General features: G+C 59.2%; 1 protein-coding gene across 1 annotated transcript; it reads right to left on the reverse strand.

Moving 5' to 3' along the window:
* Nucleotides 1-1,128: 1,128 nt before the first annotated feature.
* NPDC1 (neural proliferation, differentiation and control 1) lies at nt 1,129-17,412 on the reverse strand. The gene is made up of 9 exons (XM_054393207.1): nt 17,172-17,412; nt 8,529-8,672; nt 4,954-5,049; nt 4,644-4,823; nt 4,452-4,518; nt 3,914-3,998; nt 3,677-3,756; nt 3,462-3,558; nt 1,129-2,636 (listed from the first exon to the last, which is right to left on the reverse strand). The coding sequence occupies exons 1-9, from the start codon at nt 17,410-17,412 to the stop codon at nt 2,559-2,561; spliced, it is 1,068 nt and encodes a 355-aa protein (XP_054249182.1). The 3' UTR covers nt 1,129-2,558.
* Nucleotides 17,413-18,293: the final 881 nt, after the last annotated feature.

The raw sequence follows: 18,293 nt of genomic DNA on the forward strand, positions 1-18,293 counted from the left end.
TTTATGTGAGGAGGGCTGGATAGAGGTTCAGCTTCAGAAGCCACTTGCCTGGAGCACCAAAGCTCCATGGCACTGCACTTTAGCTGTATTTGTGTCCCCTCTGGGCACTGCAGAGCCCAGGGTGTCATTTGGGTATTGCCCACATTACCACAGTGCCTGAACACACCAGCCCACCCCAATCTCTCTGTGGCTTTACAGCTGGGGAAACTGAGGCACAGACCAGCTGGGGCTGAGCACAGACCCTGCACCAGACACTGGGCTGTCCTTGGATGGTTGTGGCACAGTCACGTCCCAGGACAAACAACTCTTCTGTGCCTGGACATGCAGTGGGGACACGGCTCCCTGGGAGGGGCCTGACTGAGGGGGTCTTCCCGGGAGGCACATCCAGATTTTACTGAATGCTGAGACTCCCCAAAATCTCTGGTGTGCTCCGAGAGGCTGCTGGGCTTGGAGAGCAAAGGAAGGGTGATTTTGGGGATCTCAGAGAGGGAGGTGCAAGGCTGGGCTTTTCCAGGGGTGAGCCTTGAGGTGGTCCTGGATGGTGCGGGGTGTGATGCTGCTCACCCAGGGCTGCAGCTGGAGACCTCAGGGCCACCCACGAGTTGGGCTGAGTGAAGCATCCCCTACGGTGCCCGGGCACTCTGGCAGTGAGTCAGCACCCACTCTGCAGGCTGCAGAAACCAGATGAGATGGTATCAGTCTGATGGGGGACTGGCGTGATCAAAGGCCGCAGGGAGCTCAGGCTCCACACAATGCGGGGACTCGATAGCCCTTATCTGCATCCCTGCGAGGTGCCAAAGGCCCGGCCCTGGGGGCGAGGGGCAGTGGGGGCGGGTGGGCAATGGTGTAGGCAGGGACAGCTGGTGGCTCCCACCAAGCGCTTTCGCCGGAGACACCTCTCCTGGCAAGCACCCAGAAACAAGAAAATAAACTCTGGGAAAACCCTTGGGAAGGGCTGGGAGCTGCTCCAGCAGCAGGAGCAGGAGCAGGATGGTCATGCCATTCCCCGGGGAAACTTTTGAAATGGGGACCTGGCAGCATCCTCCCTCTTTGTCCCCCTCCATCCCCGAGCCAAGCACGGCGCAGCAGGGAGCTGGCCCCACACCACACACTCACATGGGTCGCAAACATGGTCGTTTAATAAAATCGCCTTTTAAAAGAACTACAATCAGTACAACAACGAGGGCTACAAGGAGATGAGCAGCAGCAGCCCACAGGGAGGAGAGCAGGGAGTGGGGAAAGATCTGTGCAGAGATGGCCTCTGCCAGCAACTCATCCCCTGGGATGCTCCCACACCACTGCTGCTCATGGGCACGGCCCTGCCACTGCTGCCTGCCCTGCCCGTGTCTGGCTGCCCATGCAGTGGCTCCGGAGCATGCAGTAGCTCCCATGCAGGTGAGAAGCCACCCCTGTGCAAGACACCTGCCTGCAGCAGGTCACCCACAGCTGTGACAACCCACACCAAGGTCTGGACATGAAGCCACATCTGTGAAAAGCAACCCAAAACCTGTCCTGGGCATCAGGCTGGAGGAGTCATGGCCAGTGCAGCAGGGTGGCTTTGGGGAACCGTGCTGGGCTCCAAACTGGGATGCGTTGGTGGGGGCTGGTGAGCCTGGATGCAGACACAGGCAGTGGAAGGTGCCTGGGTTGGAGCGGTGGAGATTGTGCCCTGCCATGGAGGGATGTGTGGAGAGGAGCAGGCCAGGCCCTGCGGGAATGCTGTGAAGGGAGCAGGCCCTGTTCAACAGGAACCATGCAGCAAAGCCACTGTGCCTTGGCTGCCCCTCCCAGCTCCTCAGACCCCACCATGGCTGTTCCTTCCTGTCACAGCCACACAGGCTTAAAAAAAGAAACCTGAACCCATGGAGGTCCAGGGTGAGAGTTCAGATGGCATCCAAGGCTGCTGCAAGGAAATCTGCCTCTGCTGGCACTGCCTAGCACAGGGTTCCAGGCCGGTACCAGGACTGTCTGCACTGCAGGGCCTCTGAGGACCAGCAGCCCTAAAAAGGGATGCAGACAGTGCAAGGTGCCACGGCACAGACTCTGCTCCTGGCTGGGTATGACCCAGGGGGGTACCTGAAGGGGCATCCCGAGGAGTGATGCCAGCAGCTATCCCAGGCTGTTCCTGCTCCAGGAGTGGGACCGTGCTGCCAGGGGCTGCCAGAGCTGGGGAGAAGGGGTCAAACCAGGCACCGGACCCATTAGTGATGCCCTCTCCTCAAAGCCAAATGCAAAGAGCCAGAGCTGCAGTTTCCCCCCGCCTACCTCCCCACCAGTTTCTCTGCCAATACAGCGGCTGCTACCCTGGCATCTCCCCGAGAGCAGTGAGGGCAGAAGGGCAAGGCAGGGACACGATCACAGCAGCAAAGAGGACAAGGACGCTGGAATCGGGGGGCGATCCCCCCCTCCCAAAGCTGTTACTGGGTGTTTATTGGGCAGGCATCAAACAGCCTGGCAGAGTGGGGTCTGCGCCCCTTTGCCCAGCTGTGGGTGCCTCTCCGGGCATCAGCCTTGGGCACACAGTCCATAGCAAGCTCGGGCGGAGCAGAGGAGGGGAGTTACTGGTGCGACTTGGGGTTGGAGGGGTGTAAGGAGTTGTCATCAAACAGTGGGTTCCGCACTTCCATTTCTCCAGTCTGCAGCCGAGGGTGGGGGAAGGAAAAGAGGGAGGTCAGAACCAGCCGTGAGTTGAGCTGCCCGGGCCAAAGGGGTTCGAGCCTGAACCCCAGCCCGGCAGGAAGGGGGGAGGACAGGGGAGACTGTGTGGGCGGGGGTGACATCCTGCTGTCACCCCAGCAAAAGTGCTGCTTCCCTGCCAGAGACAGCCAGGGATGCTGGGATGGGGTGATGATGTGTAAACCCCCAAAAAAACTAGATGGGACCCCACAGCCTGGCTGGCAGGAGTGGAGTTCCTTGCCCAGACTGCCTGCCTGTCATCAAGTGCCCTTTAATGGGCCTGGAAAGACCTAATGATGACTCTTAATCTGGATCCTGATGGCCGGGCTCCACAGCCATTAACATGTGAAAGGCTTCTTCGGGGTCTCTTTGTATTCTTTGTACCCAAGGCCGTTAGGAAATGCCCTTCCCCGGGGTCCCCTGCCAACCAGGAAAGTCCTCCCTGACTTTGAGGGGTCAAGGGTGCTGGGAAGGCACCAGGATGAGCCTCCCGGTGGGCCTGAGTGATATATGACCACATCCCTGGCACTGTAGGGATGGTGGGCTGGGTCTTCCAAGCTCCCAGGGCCATTGGGCAGTGCTCCCTAAGGAACAGCCACCAGCTGGGGCACCCATACCAGGGCACCCCCCTCTACCCATTGGAGTGAGCCGAGGCCAGGGCATGTGGAGGAAGCAAATGACTTGGATCACCTCCGGGTTTGATGAAGGACTTGTGCTCATCCCATGCGTTGGATCCCACCCCCCCCCACACACAGGGCCCCCCAGCTGCTCTGTGCCCTTCATACCGGAGCCAGCCCAGGGCACTCATACACAGTGAAGTCTCCATCCTCATTCTCCTCGTCAGATGATGCCGAGTCCGGCAGCTTGGGCTCCTCTTTGTGCCTGCGGGGACAGGACACAAAGAGGGGGTGAAGCCCAGCAGGATGATTACCAGCACCACAGGTAATGGCTGGGCATGGACCTGTGCCCAGGTCTGCTGCCTGCTCGTGGAGCTGCTCACTTCTCCATGGAGAGCATCTGCTGCTTCTGGTGTTGGTAGTGGTACATCTGGGCGCTCTGAGCCAGCGTCTTGTCCCCAGGCTGTGGAGAGACCAAAGACAGCCATGGAGGCTGGGCTCTGGAGAGCCCCCAGCCTGCCTGGAGGGGGTTCCCACTCTGTTGGAAGCCCCTTAAGCAGAGCCCACGCCTGGCTTCAGCCCCAAAAGCCCCACCACAAGGAGGGCCATGGGTGCCTTACCAAGATCTTGTCGTAGGGCAGGGGGCTGGCCGCTCGCTGTGCTGAGTAGTCAGCTTTCTGTGCCAGCCTGACCTCCTTCTGCAGCCTGCCAGAGGAGAGGAGAGTAGTTGGCAGGAGCCACAGGAGCTAATGACTCCATCTCAGAGCCAGTGACCCCTGGGAGGGCCTCAGTCCTCCCCTCCACATCCCTATCCCTGTTCCCTGCCATGGCATCTGCAATGGGTGGCACCCACAGGCACAGCTATGTCCATCCCATAGGGCCTGAGCACAAGACACCAACATGGCAGGGGGTGTCAGCACCCAGCACCACAGCGGTGCCCAATTCAGCGGCCACCCACTCCTAGGAGCCTGTCCTGGCACAGTGTGTGCCACCCTGTCCCCCAGCCCTGACCAGCAGACACCATACCTGCAGGAGGACTGGTCAGGGAAGCTATTGCCTCTCCTCCAAATCCTGCCACGTGCCCAGGAACACAGGAACAAGCTCCCCTGGGCACAAGGACACTGGGGGTCTGGCTGGCAGCAGCAGCCCCAGGCTCACCTGCACCAGCAGAATGCAGCCACAATCAGTGCCGAGATGCCAGCCACTGTGCACACCACGATCAGCACTGCAGAGGTGGATGGGGACAAAAGGACAGTTGGGTGAGCCTGGTGGCATGGTGCCACCAGCCCACGCTTCTCCAGCCAGCGCATGGATCCTGCTGCCATGAGCTGCCTGTCCCCAGGCTCTCACCAAGCACCACGTTGTCATTTGAAGGGATGGGGGAGGCCTCCACAGGGTACTTCTGGCCTGCAGCTGTGGTGGAGGTGGGGAGGGTGGCAGCTGCCTCACTGCTGGCACGACCCCACTGCAGGAGCCCCTCCCTCAGCCGGCTGACCACACGCTGCCTACCGCCAGCAGGGACCAGGGTGGCTATGGGAGAAGGCAGAGCCATGAGCAGGGCAGCACCCAGGCAGCTCTGGAGGGCAAAGCAACCCAAGGGGGAGAGTCTGGCTGCTGTGGGGTCCCTGACGCCAGTGGGAACAGGGGAGCAGGCACTTACTCCTGGGCTTGCCATCCCGCGGCGCCTGGGGGTGAGGAGCCTCTTGCCTGGCCAGAAAATCGATTTCTTCCTCCCAGCTGGGAACAGAGATCCTCCCTGTGCCGGGACAGAGTGGGCACAAGATGGGCACGAGACGGGCATGAGACGGGCACGAGATGGGCACCCCGGGATGCAACTGAGTGCCAGCCCCAGGGCTGGAGCAACAGCAGCCACAGCCAGCTCTGTGCCAGAGCCAGTGGGTCCTGCAGAGCCCCATAGGAGCAGGCAGGTGGCCAGCACCCACTGCTCAGGTCTTGCTGCACATCCCTGACCCTGGGAGCGCCCCAGCCCATGCCCTAGCATGGTGCACGCTGAGGGTGCCCAAGCCACAGGGTGAGAGCTCAGCTGGCAGAGTCAAAGCTCTGATACTCAGCACAGCTTCCAACAGCATGAAAGCCAGCTTGAAAGGGCGGAGCTGTCCTTGTGCCCATCTCTGTGCCCTCTGCCCCAGCACTGCCATACTCAGGCTGTCCCCAGCAGGAAGCCCTGGAGGGTAAATCAAACACACCAAGGCAAAGTGGCAGGGGCAGCTCAGCTCCTGGCTGTGACAATTCTGCTCCACTGGAATCTGTCCTCACTCTGTGTGGGGAATGCATCCCAGTTCCTTTCAGAACTGGGCACAGAGGCCACTCAGCTGCCCTGTGACTCACAGCCATACCAGCCAAAAACCAGCTTCAAAGGGGGACACTCTTTAGAGAAGTGCCTATGCCCCCTGTGTCCCCTGGTTCCCCAGATCATCCCCCAGCCTTGGCAGGAGCCGGAGCAGCCCCCAGGCCCAGGCTTCTCTGGCTCTCTGCACTCTGTTATTTCCACATCCAAAACAATATGCAAAGCACTGCCCCCTCACATGCTGCCAGGCTTGCAGCTGTGCCACCAGTGCTGTGCCCAATGGCTGAGTACTGTGGCGCCAAGGCACTGGCACAGGGCCAGGCTCTCCCAATGGGCTGGAGAGCTACCATGGGACTGAGTGTGACAGCCTGGTGTCCAGAATGGGCAAGTTCTGGTGCCTCACCCTAGCTCCCCACTGCACTCAGGCTCCTCTCCATTACCGTGGGACCTAGGGGACATCCATGCCCCCGTGTGTCACCATGGGTCTGGGCAAACTGGACTGGCACAGCCCAGTCCTGCCACTGCAGCCAGCGCTTCAGGAGGATGAACAGGACAGGGCTGGAATGAGGAAGAAAAAGCTGGAAAAGCATCATGAGCAGCTCCCAGGCCACTCTGAGCTTCCTGCCATGTGAAGGGAAGCCCAGGCAGCTATGCCAGCTGTGGTTTGTGGCATTGCCAGCAGTGTCTGGGCTGTGCCACTCACCCACATGGAGCAGCTTCACTGTCCAGTTCCCTTTCAGCAGCTCAGACTCCCCACACCCCTCTTCAGCAGCTGTGATCTCCCCAGGCCATTCCACTCTGATGCCCCACAACATCTGTAGGGTAGAAGCAGCCAGGCACCAATGCCCAGCTCCTGCTTGGCACCACAGGAGGTGAAACCCCAACCCAGGGCTGCTCTCCCAGGGACCAGAGGACCAGGGCTGCCCAGCTGCCCTCAGCCCTGGTTGTTGCTGCATGAGGAACAAAAATTGAGTGGCTTCCAGAGGGCACCCCCCTGTCCTGCTGCAGCACGTTGGGCATGCTGGGCAAGGAGGCAGGCAGGATATGCAGGGGGCAGGCAGGGTATGTGCAGGGCACGGGTGCCCTCTGGTGGTATAACTGCCACCACCTGTCTGCAGCAAAGAGGGCACAGCCAGGCTGGCACACAGCATTCCAGCTGTCCCCTGTGCCAGTCCTTCCTCAGGACTTTTCCCTCCCCGGGGTGCCCCTTGCAGGTTATCACCAGCAGCCACAAGCAGCCCAAGGATGCCCAACCCTTTGCTTTGCTCTGTGGGCAGCCCCTTTAGAGACTTAGGCATCCTTCAGCTGTGTGTCCTCCCTGCCAGAAGGTGGTGGCATTGCTTGAGACAAAAGAATAGGGCTGGGAGAGATCTTGGGCTGCTCTTCAGCCTCCTCTGGGAGGATGCCACTTTGGTCCTGCATGTCTCTGACAAAGCTGGGAGAGGATGAGAGGGTGCTGCCGTGGCCACATCTCCCTGGCATGGAGTGGGGTTGCCATGGAGACGTTGGTGCATGTGCAGCCCTCCAAGAGGGAGAATTTAACCCCAAGACTTCACATGGAAAAATAAACCACAACAGCTGGTACAGATGCCTGGTACCCATGGCAGAGGGGAATCTTCTCATCAGATTCCTGCTCACTGCCAAATGCCAGGCCCTGTGCCATCCCCTCTCTCAGCCTCTGCCAGGCATTGCTCCCGTTTCAGCACAGCCTGGGCCCCCTGCCATAGAACCACAGAGCTGTGCAGAGCCAGGACCCCATGCTGAGGGTCCCCCCTCTAGATTTAGGGGTGATCTTCCTATCAGGAGGCTGATGGCATGAAGGGCACAATAGACTGCCATCACCCATGTGCCCACCTGTTGCAAAGCACAGGCTGAGTTGTGGGCAGAGAGCAGCTCTGGCTGTATCCTGGTGGGACCCCCAGCATGCCCAAGACACAAAGTGTGCCCAACCAGAACACAAAGCAACCCCCACAAAAACCCAGAGTACCCCGCTCTGTGCAGCTGGATGCCAGTGGAAGGTCCCCTCTCTGGGTCCTCCCATGGGACTCATCACCTGCACCACCTGGCATGGGGTGAACCAGTCTGCCCATTGTGAGGGCTGCCTGGCCCTTGGGTTGGGCACAAGGGGCTGTGGCAGGGGCTGCCAGCACTGGGTCCGTGGGGATGGTGGTGCTGTTCTGGAGGGGATGCCACCTGGTGAGTACCAGCTCTGCCCCATGCCAGGGCCAGGTAATGTTGCAGGATGCCCAGCACAGGCAGGAGCTGGGCTCAAGGAGGGATTGTAGACTCTGCCCAAGGGCAGAAAATAACCACCCTTAGCAAGAGGGCTGTGGGGCAGTGGGTGCAAAAAGAAGGCAGAGGAGGGTAGGCTCCCAGCACCTCCCAGCATGATGCTTGGCATCATCAGCGCAGGGGATGGCAGCCTCATATCACAGTTCAGTCTCAAACCCAGGCACTGGTGTGGCTCGGCCCTGGCACGGGCAAGGCTGTGGGCACCCATTCACCTTGGCCATGGGATCTGCAGGAGTCACAGCTCCGTGCATGGAAAGCTGCTACCCTGCTCCTGCAAAGCCTCGGGCTCTGCAAGGCCACTCCCCCCAACTCCTCACCCCAGAGCAGCCAGGCAGCCACCCTGGCCCCCTCCCACCTCTGCACACCACTGGGTGCTGCCAGGGCCTAGCAGCACAGGCAGTCACCTGCATGGCTGCAGGAGGGTACACAAGGAGTGGGGTCAGGTCCATGTCTCCCTCCAGCCCCAAACCCCCCCAGCTGTGGTGAGCTGGGGCTTGGGGTGAGCTGGAGCAGAGCTGCCATGCCTATGTGCCCACAGGGAGATGACTGCCATGGAGAGATGTCAGAGGAGCAGGGCTGCTGCAGGGGTGGGGCAGGGGCACAGGCAGGGCAGGGAGCAGGGTGGCTTCACCTACCGCTGCCTGAGAGCTGCTTCTGCACACACTGCCTGTGGCTGTCCTCCTGGAACGGGGGCAGGCAGGGGCCGCAGGCACCTGAGCCCGGGGGGCAGAACTCTCGGCGCTGCAGGGCACAGTCCAGGCTCCGGGGACACGATGCTGCTGTGGGCACAGGAGGAAGCAGGTCAGGAGGAGGAGAGAGGTCAAACACTTCCTGGGTCTGTCCATGGCCTCTCAGCCAGGTGCCCCAGGGCAGGTCCCCCAGTCCTCAGCACTGTCCCTCGACTCCCTTTGCCTTAGCAGAGCCACTACTGCCAGCAGGGAAGTGTCCTGAGGGTTGGCCTCGATGATCCTCAAGGATGCCTTTCAGCTCAAGATCTTCCATGCTTTTATGATCCCTGCAGGGAAGAGCAGGCAGTGCCCATCCTGCTGCAGGGGACCTCAAGCCCCAGGATGCCACTGCCCCATGGGACACCCCAAGTCTCAGGGTGCCACCATTGCAGAGGATACCATAAGCCCCAGGGTGCTGCAGGACAACCTAAGTCCCCCAGGGCTGGCAGCAGCAAGGGCTTCTGCCCCAGCCTGCACCACATGGGCAGTGGTTGAGCAGGCTGGCACCTGAATTCCAACCAGTGCAAACCTGTGCTCATGTGGCAGATGGCAAACAAAAAAAACCCAAACCAACTCCCCCAGAGCCTCAGCGGAGCTGTGACAGTTACCAGAGGCAGCAGCAGCTTCAGTTTCCAACCCTCTGAGATCAGGACAGGGGCCCTGTCCCGGGGATGCACTTTGGCACAAACCTTCCTCCTGGCTTTGCAGAGCTTGGCAGACCTGGGGGCAGTCATGGGCACCCTGCTGCAGCCTCACCTGGGTTCACGCTCAGGACACCATGGCAGCCATGGGCACTCCCAGCCTGGCTCAAGCCAGGGGGACAGCCTGGTGTGGTGGGTTGAAAATTCCCCCCCCAACATTAACTTTGCCAGATCAGTTGAAAGCAAATGGGAGTTGTACTTACAGGGAAAACCACAATCTCAGATGAAATGCAATGGATATGTGCAAGTGGACAGCATGGGCAGCATTTACAATCAACAAACACCACCAGGAACCCCCTGGCCAAAGACCAGGGGAGCTGCAACAGCTTCTTCCCCCCTGCCTCCCATTTACCCTCCTGTACAAAAGGGACAACGGAAAGGAGCAGAGCGATGTTAGACTGAGCCAAAACAATGCAGCCAAGGTCAGCAAAGCCACTTAGTATCTCCCAGTGCAAGGAAGTGAGAAGAGAGAGACTGTTCTGGGAACCAAATCTTATGGCAGATAGCTCTCCAATGGATTGTTTAGGATAATCATTGATTTCCTTTTTACACCCAATAGTGATTTACTTACATTTTACTACTTTCTGTTCAAGATCTGTGAAAAATTTTAAAGGCACAGCCTAAAACTACCACACCTGGGCACCACAGAGCCCCTGTGTGCTATGCAAAGCTCAGTGCTTGTCCTGACCTGGGCACAGCTGGGGGTGTGTGGGGGCACAGCTGGATGGGGGTGCACAAGTGGATGTATGCACAGTTGGGTGGGGGTTGCACAGCTGGATAGGGGTGCAGCACACAGCTGCCCTAGCCCTGCTCTTCATCTTGCCATGAGTGGCCATGCCCACACCTTTCCTGAGGGCAGCAGCAGGCAGGAGAGCACCAGAGGGGTCTCAGCAGGAGTGGGACCAAGGCTGGCAGCCCCAGTGATGAGTCACAGCAGGAGCCAGCTCCCAGCACCATCCCACACACCCTGAGCCATCCCAGCCAACCCTTGCCCACCCATGCTGTCATGGTGGGCAAAGTGCCCACTGTCTACCCACCCCAGCACAGCATGGCACCGAGCACCCCACAGGCACCTCAGCTTTAGGCACCTTCCAAGTGCCGGTGCTGCACTTTGGCCACAACAACCCCATGCAGAGCGACAGGCTGGGGTCAGAGTGGCTGGAGAGCAGCCAGGTGGAAAGGGACCTGGGGGTACTGGTCGACAGCCGCCTGAACATGAACCAGCAGTGTGCCCAGGTGGCCAAGAGAGCCAATGGCATCCTGGCCTGCATTAGGCAGAGTGTGGCCAGCAGGAGCAGGGAAGTCATTGTACCCCTGTACACAGCACTGGTTAGGCCACACCTTGAGTCCTGTGTCCAGTTCTGGGCCCCTCAGTTTAGGAAAGATGTTGAATTGCTGGAGCATGTCCAGAGAAGGGCAACGAGGCTGGGGAGAGGCCTTGAGCACAAGCCCTATGAGGAGAGGCTGAGGGAGCTGGGACTGTTTAGCCTAGAGAAGAGGAGGCTCAGGGGTGACCTCATTGCTGTCTACAACTACCTGAAGGGAGGTTATAGCCAGGAGGGGGTTGGTCTCTTCTCCCAGGCAACCAGCACCAGAACAAGAGGACACAGTCTCAAGCTGTGCCAGGGGAGGTTTAGGCTGGAGGTGAGGAGAAAGTTCTTCACAGAGAGAGTGGTTGGCCATTGGAATGGGCTGCCCAGGGAGGTGGTGGAGTCACCATCCCTGGAGGTGTTCAAGAGGGGATTGGACGTGGCACTTGGTGCCATGGTTTAGATAGTCATGAGGTTTAGGGTGACAGGTTGGACTCGATGATCTTTGAGGTCTCTTCCAGCCTTCTTGATTCTAATCTCTTCTCTTCTCTTCTCTTTTCTCTCTTCTCTTCTCTTCTCTTCTCTTCTCTTCTCTTCTCTTCTCTTCTCTTCTCTTCTCTTCTCTTCTCTTCTCTTCTCTTCTCTTCTCTTTTCTCTTCTCTTCTCTCTTCTCTTCTCTTTTTTCTCTCTTCTCTTCTCTTCTCTTCTCTTCTCTTCTCTTCTCTTCTCTTCTCTTCTCTTCTCTTCTCTTCTCTTCTCTTCTCTTCTCTTCTCTTCTCTTCTCTTTTTTCTCCTCTTCTCTTCTCTTCTCTTCTCTTCTCTTCTCTTCTCTTCTCTTCTCTTCTCTTCTCTTCTCTTCTCTCTTCTCTTCTCTTCTCTTCTCTTCTCTTCTCTCTTCTCTTCTCTTCTCTTCTCTTCTCTTCTCTTCTCTTCTCTTCTCTTCTCTTCTCTTCTCTTCTTATTCCATTCCATTCTATTCCTATTCTAATTCTATTCCTATTCCATTCCATTCCTATTCCCATTCCATTCCTATTCCCATTCCATTCCATCCCATTCCATTCCATTCCATTCCATTCCATTCCATTCCATTCCATTCCATTCCATTCTATTCTATTCTATTCTATTCTATTCTATTCTATTCTATTCTATTCTATTCTATTCTATTCTATTCTATTCTATTCTATTCTATTCTATTCTATTCCTGAGCAGCCCTGTGCCCATAGCACACTGGGGATGAGGGGGCAGCCACTGCCATGCCCAGGCACAGCATCGTGGAGAGTTCTGGCAGATGATGGAGCTGCCAGGGTCACCTTGGCAGCCCTGCTCCCCCAGCTAGGGTGCAGGTGCCAAGCAGGATGCCACCCACAACACCCTCCCTCGCATGGTCCTATTTCACTATCGAGCTGATCACCAGTGGCCCCCAGCCCCCTATACCCCCTGGGGATCGTGGGGTATAGGGCAGAGCTGCCCCTGCTGCAGGGGTTCCTCCTGCGGGCAGGGATCTCTCAGCAGCGGCAGTCAGATGGCAGCAGGGTTGGCTGAACTCTGCTCAGCACAGCAGCCTGGTGGAGCTCATCCATGGCAGGGGGCGCTGCAAAAGCAGGGACTGCTCCCTGGGGCAGTGTGGGGCTCAGCCAGGGCAGGGATAGTGCTGAGCAAGGCAGGAATTGGGCATTTCAGCCCCAAAACCGAACCCAGACACCTGCTTCTCCTGCCCTGGCACAGGCCACCAAATGCTGTCAGCACAGGGGCTGGCATAGGAGCTGGCACTCAGCAACCCTAAGGGTGGGGACGTACCACATCCCTGTGGGGCGCTGGAGGCAGGGGAGTGGCACTGGAGCCTCCTACCTGTGCTGTGGACCCCTGGAAATGCACAGTGAAAGCTGCCCCCTGGTGGGAGGAAGCCACCTCGGTGTGGGTCACCCAACACTTGTGGCCACCCAGCACCATGGCACTCTCAGAGCCATCTTGGAGCTACCTCAGGGAAGCAAGAAGCACAGCCCCAAGCCAGTGCCCAGCAACCAGTTAAATAAAGGCACCTTGCAACACACAAAGCTCCTTATCTCAGTTTGAGGAATGAGCTGTGCTTGCCTAGCTGGCATGGGCTGCCATTAGAAGCTGGACAGGTGGGCATTGGTCTGATCAAGCTCCCCATGTGAAATCAATCAGTGGTCAGCAAACAGATATGGCACCATGGGCACCCTGCAGGGTGAGATCTTACAAGGGCTTTGCCACTCTCTGAGACCATCCCAAAGCCAAGTAACTGCTCTTTGGCAAGGCTGGTTAGAGTGGGCACCTCTGTGCCATACCAGGTGCCAGAATCTGAGCACTGCACATGCTGGCACCCAAGAGCCATGGGGACAGGTCTGATCCTGACCACTACCACCCTGGGGGCTGGGGCTTTGGACTGGCATAAACTGCTGGTGCTGAAGGCTGCATGGCTCCCTGTAGGCAGGAGCTGAGCCAATGGGCAGTGGGCACCCAGGCCACAGTGCAGCTGGCATGGAAAGACAAACAGCAGGTGAGCAGGAGTCAGGGACATGCAGGAGTGGGGCCAGCCCTGTGCACCTGGGAGGTGGGCACGTACCTGCCCCAGACGGGTCACAGGACAGGGAAGCTCAGCACAACAGTCTCAGCCCCAGAGCTGGGCTGGGCACCCAGATGGGCACTGAAATTGGTAAAGTACTGCAACAGGGGTTCCTCCTGTGTCCCTCAGAATGCTATAGGGTCTGGCAGCATCTTGCCAAGGCCAGGCAGGGCAGGGAGCTGCTGGCAGTCAAGGCCCTGGTGTTTTTCTAACACTTGTGCCAAAACACACAGGTGAAAAAGAAACAAAACCAAACCCATGGAGGACGTGGTGGCAGCGACTTGCCTCTGCCACCTCACTGTCTCTGCCACCTCACTCCCTCTGCCACCTCACTGCCACAGACGCAAGAGGGTAATTAATTGGTGCTGAGCACTGGTCACAGTGCTTACACTTTGGGCACTGGCAGTGCCAGCACCCAGCCTCCTGTCTACTGGGACCTCAGTGCCAGCAGCATGAGCTGGCAGAGCCCACTGGGCATCAGCTGTGACAGAGAAGTGGGCATGGAGCTGGCACCTCCCCGGGGTGGGGCAGCAACAGCACAGCCCCTGAGCCAGGGCACAGGGCCACAGCACACAGGGTGGGCTGTGGGAGTGCCCGGGGAGCAGGGCTGCAGGTCTCTGCTGCTGTGCTGAGCCTCTGCACGCTGATGAAGGCTGCAGCTGAGGAGGCATTGTGGCCATGGGCACAGATCGCTGGCAGCCTGGGCCCTGCAGCACTGTGGTGTCTGTTAGCTCCATTCCAAGGTCATTCCACCTCCTCCTTCAGCCAGGCAATGTGGGACCTGCTGTGGGACTTGCCAGCAGCCTGCCTTGCTCTCAGGGCTTCAGCTGCGAGCTGGCACCATCCAGGCTCTACTCCTGGCTCTGAAATTGCTCCTGGCTCTGAAAGGCTGGAGCCAGCCTGAGGTAGGTAAACAGGAGCACTGCCCCAAAACATGTCCCAGCCCCTGGCATCTCTCTGCCCTCTGACTTGCAGCCTCCCTAGGACAGGGGCAGGCAGAACAGGGGGCAGCCAAGCCACCCAGATGCCCAGGGACATGGCTGTGGGGTGAGGTAGGCACTCGCTGCCCTGAATGCCAGCAGCCACCATAAGACAGCAAACACAGGGCTGGCTGTTGGGTTTGCCCAGGGGATGCCCCAGGACACACAGTGGTATCCCCACAGGGACTGCTGGCAGCATTACCCCTGCCTGCCCTGCAAACACCTCAACTGCACTGTGTGCCCTCCAAGGCAGCCAGCAGCATCCCCACACAGGAAGAATGGAAACTGCTACCATGGGCACTCACCTGGGTAAAATACCACTGCTGGCTGCTTTTGGGCCACCAGCCCCAGCAGGGGTGCAGTAAGGGGTTGTGGGCAGCATGGGCAACGTGATGATTGTGGGCAGGGGCTGTGTGACAGAGGAGACAGAAGCCATGCCAAGGGCAGCTGCCTGCTGCTGCCTGCTGCAGCCTTGAAGCTATCACAATGGGCTCCAGAGTCCTGACCTGCTCCCAGGCTCAGTGTCTCTGAAACAGAGGGCCAGAGCCAGGCATCCCCAGAAGTGGAGGGATGACAAATCCTCAGCAACCCCAAACACCTCCCTTCCCCCACCCAGAGCCTGCACCACCCAGAGCCTGTCCTCAGGCCAGAGCAGACACTACAGCCCCAAAGGAGCTGCTCCTGTCACCCAGGGCTGGGCAGAGGGGCAGCAGCAAGCAGCCTGCTCTCGGCCAGGCCGTGGAGCAGGGTTTGTGTCACTGCAACTCAAACTCCCTAACCAGCCAGAAAAATCCTTGTTCCCTGCCCTGGCACACCAAGGAAAGAGGAGCTGGACTGATGTGTGCCATAGGAAGGGGAGACATCCCCTGGACAGATGGAAATGGCTCAGCTCCAGACCCCAGTGGGGACCAGGCAGAGGACATGGCCCCCTCACCTGCGGCAAGCAGAATGGTGACCACCACACATGCCCCAGGGCACAGGAGACTACCAGGCAGCTCCACCAGCGAGGGGGACCTGCAGAGCCCTGCATGTCCATGACAGGAGCCAGCCACAAGCCACTGTCACACCTCAGTCTCTCCCTGAGCCCCAGCAGGGGTGCAGTGACTGGGAGGGCACTGAGCAGAACAGGACCTTCCAGTCCCCCAGCCTGGCCATCCCTGGGTGCTGTAGATTCTGGCCTCAGCTTCCTGTCCCCTTCCAGCTGTTTAGAACAGCCTTCCGAGGCTGTGCACCCTCAGAAGGGTGGCACAGTGTCCCCACTCTGCAGTGCCAGGGCCACGAGTACTTTGCTTCAGATGTTCAGGAAGAGGAAAAATAATTCACAGCCAGCAGTCCAGCTGCCATGTGCCATTTCTCTGGTTCTCTGGCTCTGCATTATCTGACACTGGCTCAGCTGGGTGTGTGTCCACCCCTAAATGGGGAACCCAGGCTGTCCCCAGTGCCATCCCATGCCACAAAGCACCTGGCTGTTCTTTGCAGCTCTTTGCAGCTCAAACTGCCCATTTCAGCCTTCTTTATTGGATTTTGTTCATACCAAGGGGCTTGGAACCTGCCCAGAGATTGCAGGGGCTGGGGCAGGGGCTGGGTTTATTAAATTCCTTTTTCCCTGGCTGGGCTCTGGGGTTTGGCACAGTGTGACTGGTGAAACCACCATGGTGCAGGGCACTGCCACAAAGGGTTTAGTGGAGCCGCCCCATACGGGTGCTGTGTGCTGATGCTGGGTGAGCAGCAGCCAGAGGAACCTCTACTCACATCCCTGCAGTGCTCTGGGACACCCTGATGGGCAGCACAGCAGAGTGCTGGACCCTTGCTCTGCTGGCATTGCAGGGAATGGGCAGCCCTGACACCACTGTCGTGCCCACACCGGGGCAGGCAGTGCAGGGAGTCTTACAGCTCTGCTCCAAGCACAGACCCACCTGAAGCCTGTGCAGCCCTAAGGGAAGGTTTTGGGTTCTGCACTCTCCTCATGGCACTGATCATCTGCCAACTGGTCGGCAGGGTCCTGTCTGCAGGGTGCCCACTTGCCCAGCAAGTGCAGCTGAGCAGTGTCATGGTCACTGGTGAGCTCTCCCTGCAGACCAATTGCTGCTGGTGAGGAGGTGGGAGATGGCAGCCCACCTGCCCCAGCCCAGCACCCAGAGAACTGCCAGGTTGAGGGTCAGCATATCCATGCTGGCAAGCAGCCACCACTCCCAAGCACTTCCACTGCCAGGCTGGGACCCAAGCTGTGCCGTGGCAGCTCCCTGCTGAAGCACTGCTGTGCCTACGGGGGCTAGATGCTCTTTGGCAAAGCTGAAGCCCTCCCACACCTCGCTGCGTCCCACGCTGCTGGTAACAGCACCACAGCGCTGCTGATAACAGCACCACAGCGCTGCTGACTGAACACCCCTGGGCAGCTCAGAGGTGGCGCCAGCAGCACAGGAGGCTTCACTCGGCCTGGGGGTATCTGTCCGTCCTGCCCCCATCGTCCATTCCCTGCCTGGCACCAGCCTCGGTGCTGCCACCAGCCCAGCACCCTGAGATGGAGGCTTGGGGACGTGGGCACTTATCAGCAGGTGCCAGGGGCTCTAGGGTCTGCCCCTTTTGGGTTTCTGACATCTGGCAGGTGAGGCCCCTCGGGCGGGCTGCCCACACCCCCGTGGACACACAAGAGGTAGGTGGAAAACCAGGGGCACCCCATCCGGGCTGTGCCCAGGCTGACTCAGCCACCACCAGCGATAAAGACCTGCGGGACACCCTGCTGGGGAGAGCCCAGAAACTGGGGAGGCCCCTATGAGCCCAGAAAATCGGGGAGCATGTGGGATGCACAGCTGCACCTTGGGGGTGCCTGCGAATGCAGCATCCTAGGGCTGCTGGGAAAGGGCTGCAAACGCTGCTGAACAGCTGGACCCAGAGATTTCGTCTGGGTTTTATCCCCTAGGAGGCAGCCCGCTCAGGGAACCCTCTCCCTTCCAGACAGAGGCAGGAATTACGGACGCAGACTGCGTCACGGCGACGACAGTTTACCGGGGCCAGCGCTGTGCCGCCTGAGCGGCTGACTGGGAAATAATCCCAGACAGATGCGAGACACTGAGCTCCCTGAGGCAGAGCTGCTCCTCCCACACAGCAGAGCTCCCCAGGAGCACGCCTCCGCAGGGCCCCAGGAAGCCCAGGCAGCACCCATGGGTGCTGGGTGCACAGCGAGAACTTCGCCTCCCCCACCGCTGCTGCCATCGCCGCTCTATGAGAGCACAGCGGCCGGGAGCCCATCCTGCGCTGCGAGAAGCCAGGGTCCTTCCCAGTACAGCAGCCGACGTGCCATCTCACGTCACCTACCTGAAGCGATGGCTCCCCTCACCAAGAGCAAACCTCCCTCCCACAAAGGCTTTGCTCCCCGCCTCCACCCAGCAACACGCCGCGGGATGCCCTGGTTAGGGGTGCCCTAGTTAGGGTGGGCAGCTGTCAGCCCGCAGCGCTCTGCTGCGCCGGGACGGGAAGAGGCAGGGACCGGAACGTGTTTGGGCTGCGTTTCCTTCCTGCAATTGAAAGCAGACTCTAGGCACTTAACGGCCGGCTTCTTCCCCTTGCAATTCTCGTTAGCTCACGAAGCAGCTAATTACAGGCCTGCTGCTGCCCTGCAGTGCTCTGGTCACCCCTGCTGGCAGAGATCCGTGATGCCTGGAAGCAGGAGGGAGAGATGCCCCAGCACTGCCAGCAGCATTAGGGTCATTCCCTGGGCTTTTGGGGGGCAGCTGGCCTGGGGGAGCCACTGCACACTCTTGGGGACCAGATCCAGAGCCTCCCATGGGGATGATCAATAGCAGCTTCTATCTCCAGCGCCTGCAAGACCTTGCACCTGGTGAGAGGCCACCTCACCAGTCCTCCTGTCCCTGGCACCTCCACCACCCCTCCTGTCCCTGGCACACTCACAACCGTTCCTATCTACAACATCCCCATTAACCCTTTTGTCCCTCAACATCCTCCATCAGTCTTCCTGCTGCAGTGCTCCCACCATTGTCACCCCTACTGTCCCCATGTCTTTCCTCTCCCCAGCACGCCAGCTACTCCATGACCCCTCCTGTCTCCATCCTGTCTCTGGCACTCCTGCTACCCCT

This window comes from Indicator indicator, chromosome 28 (genome assembly GCF_027791375.1).
Source record: "Indicator indicator isolate 239-I01 chromosome 28, UM_Iind_1.1, whole genome shotgun sequence".
Lineage (NCBI taxonomy): Eukaryota > Metazoa > Chordata > Aves > Piciformes > Indicatoridae > Indicator > Indicator indicator.

Bases quoted from the DNA above. Each gene is read 5' to 3' on its own strand.
- NPDC1 (XM_054393207.1), bottom strand. From the start codon at position 17,412: ATGGCAGCAGCGGTGGGGGAGGCGAAGTTCTCGCTGTGCACCCAGCAC. The intron at 4,519-4,643 runs GTGAGAGCCTGG...CCACCTCTGCAG, and splicing joins AAATGACAACGTGGTGCTTG to TGCTGATCGTGGTGTGCACA. The intron at 2,637-3,461 runs GTATGAAGGGCA...CCTCGGCTGCAG, and splicing joins AGTGCCCTGGGCTGGCTCCG to ACTGGAGAAATGGAAGTGCG.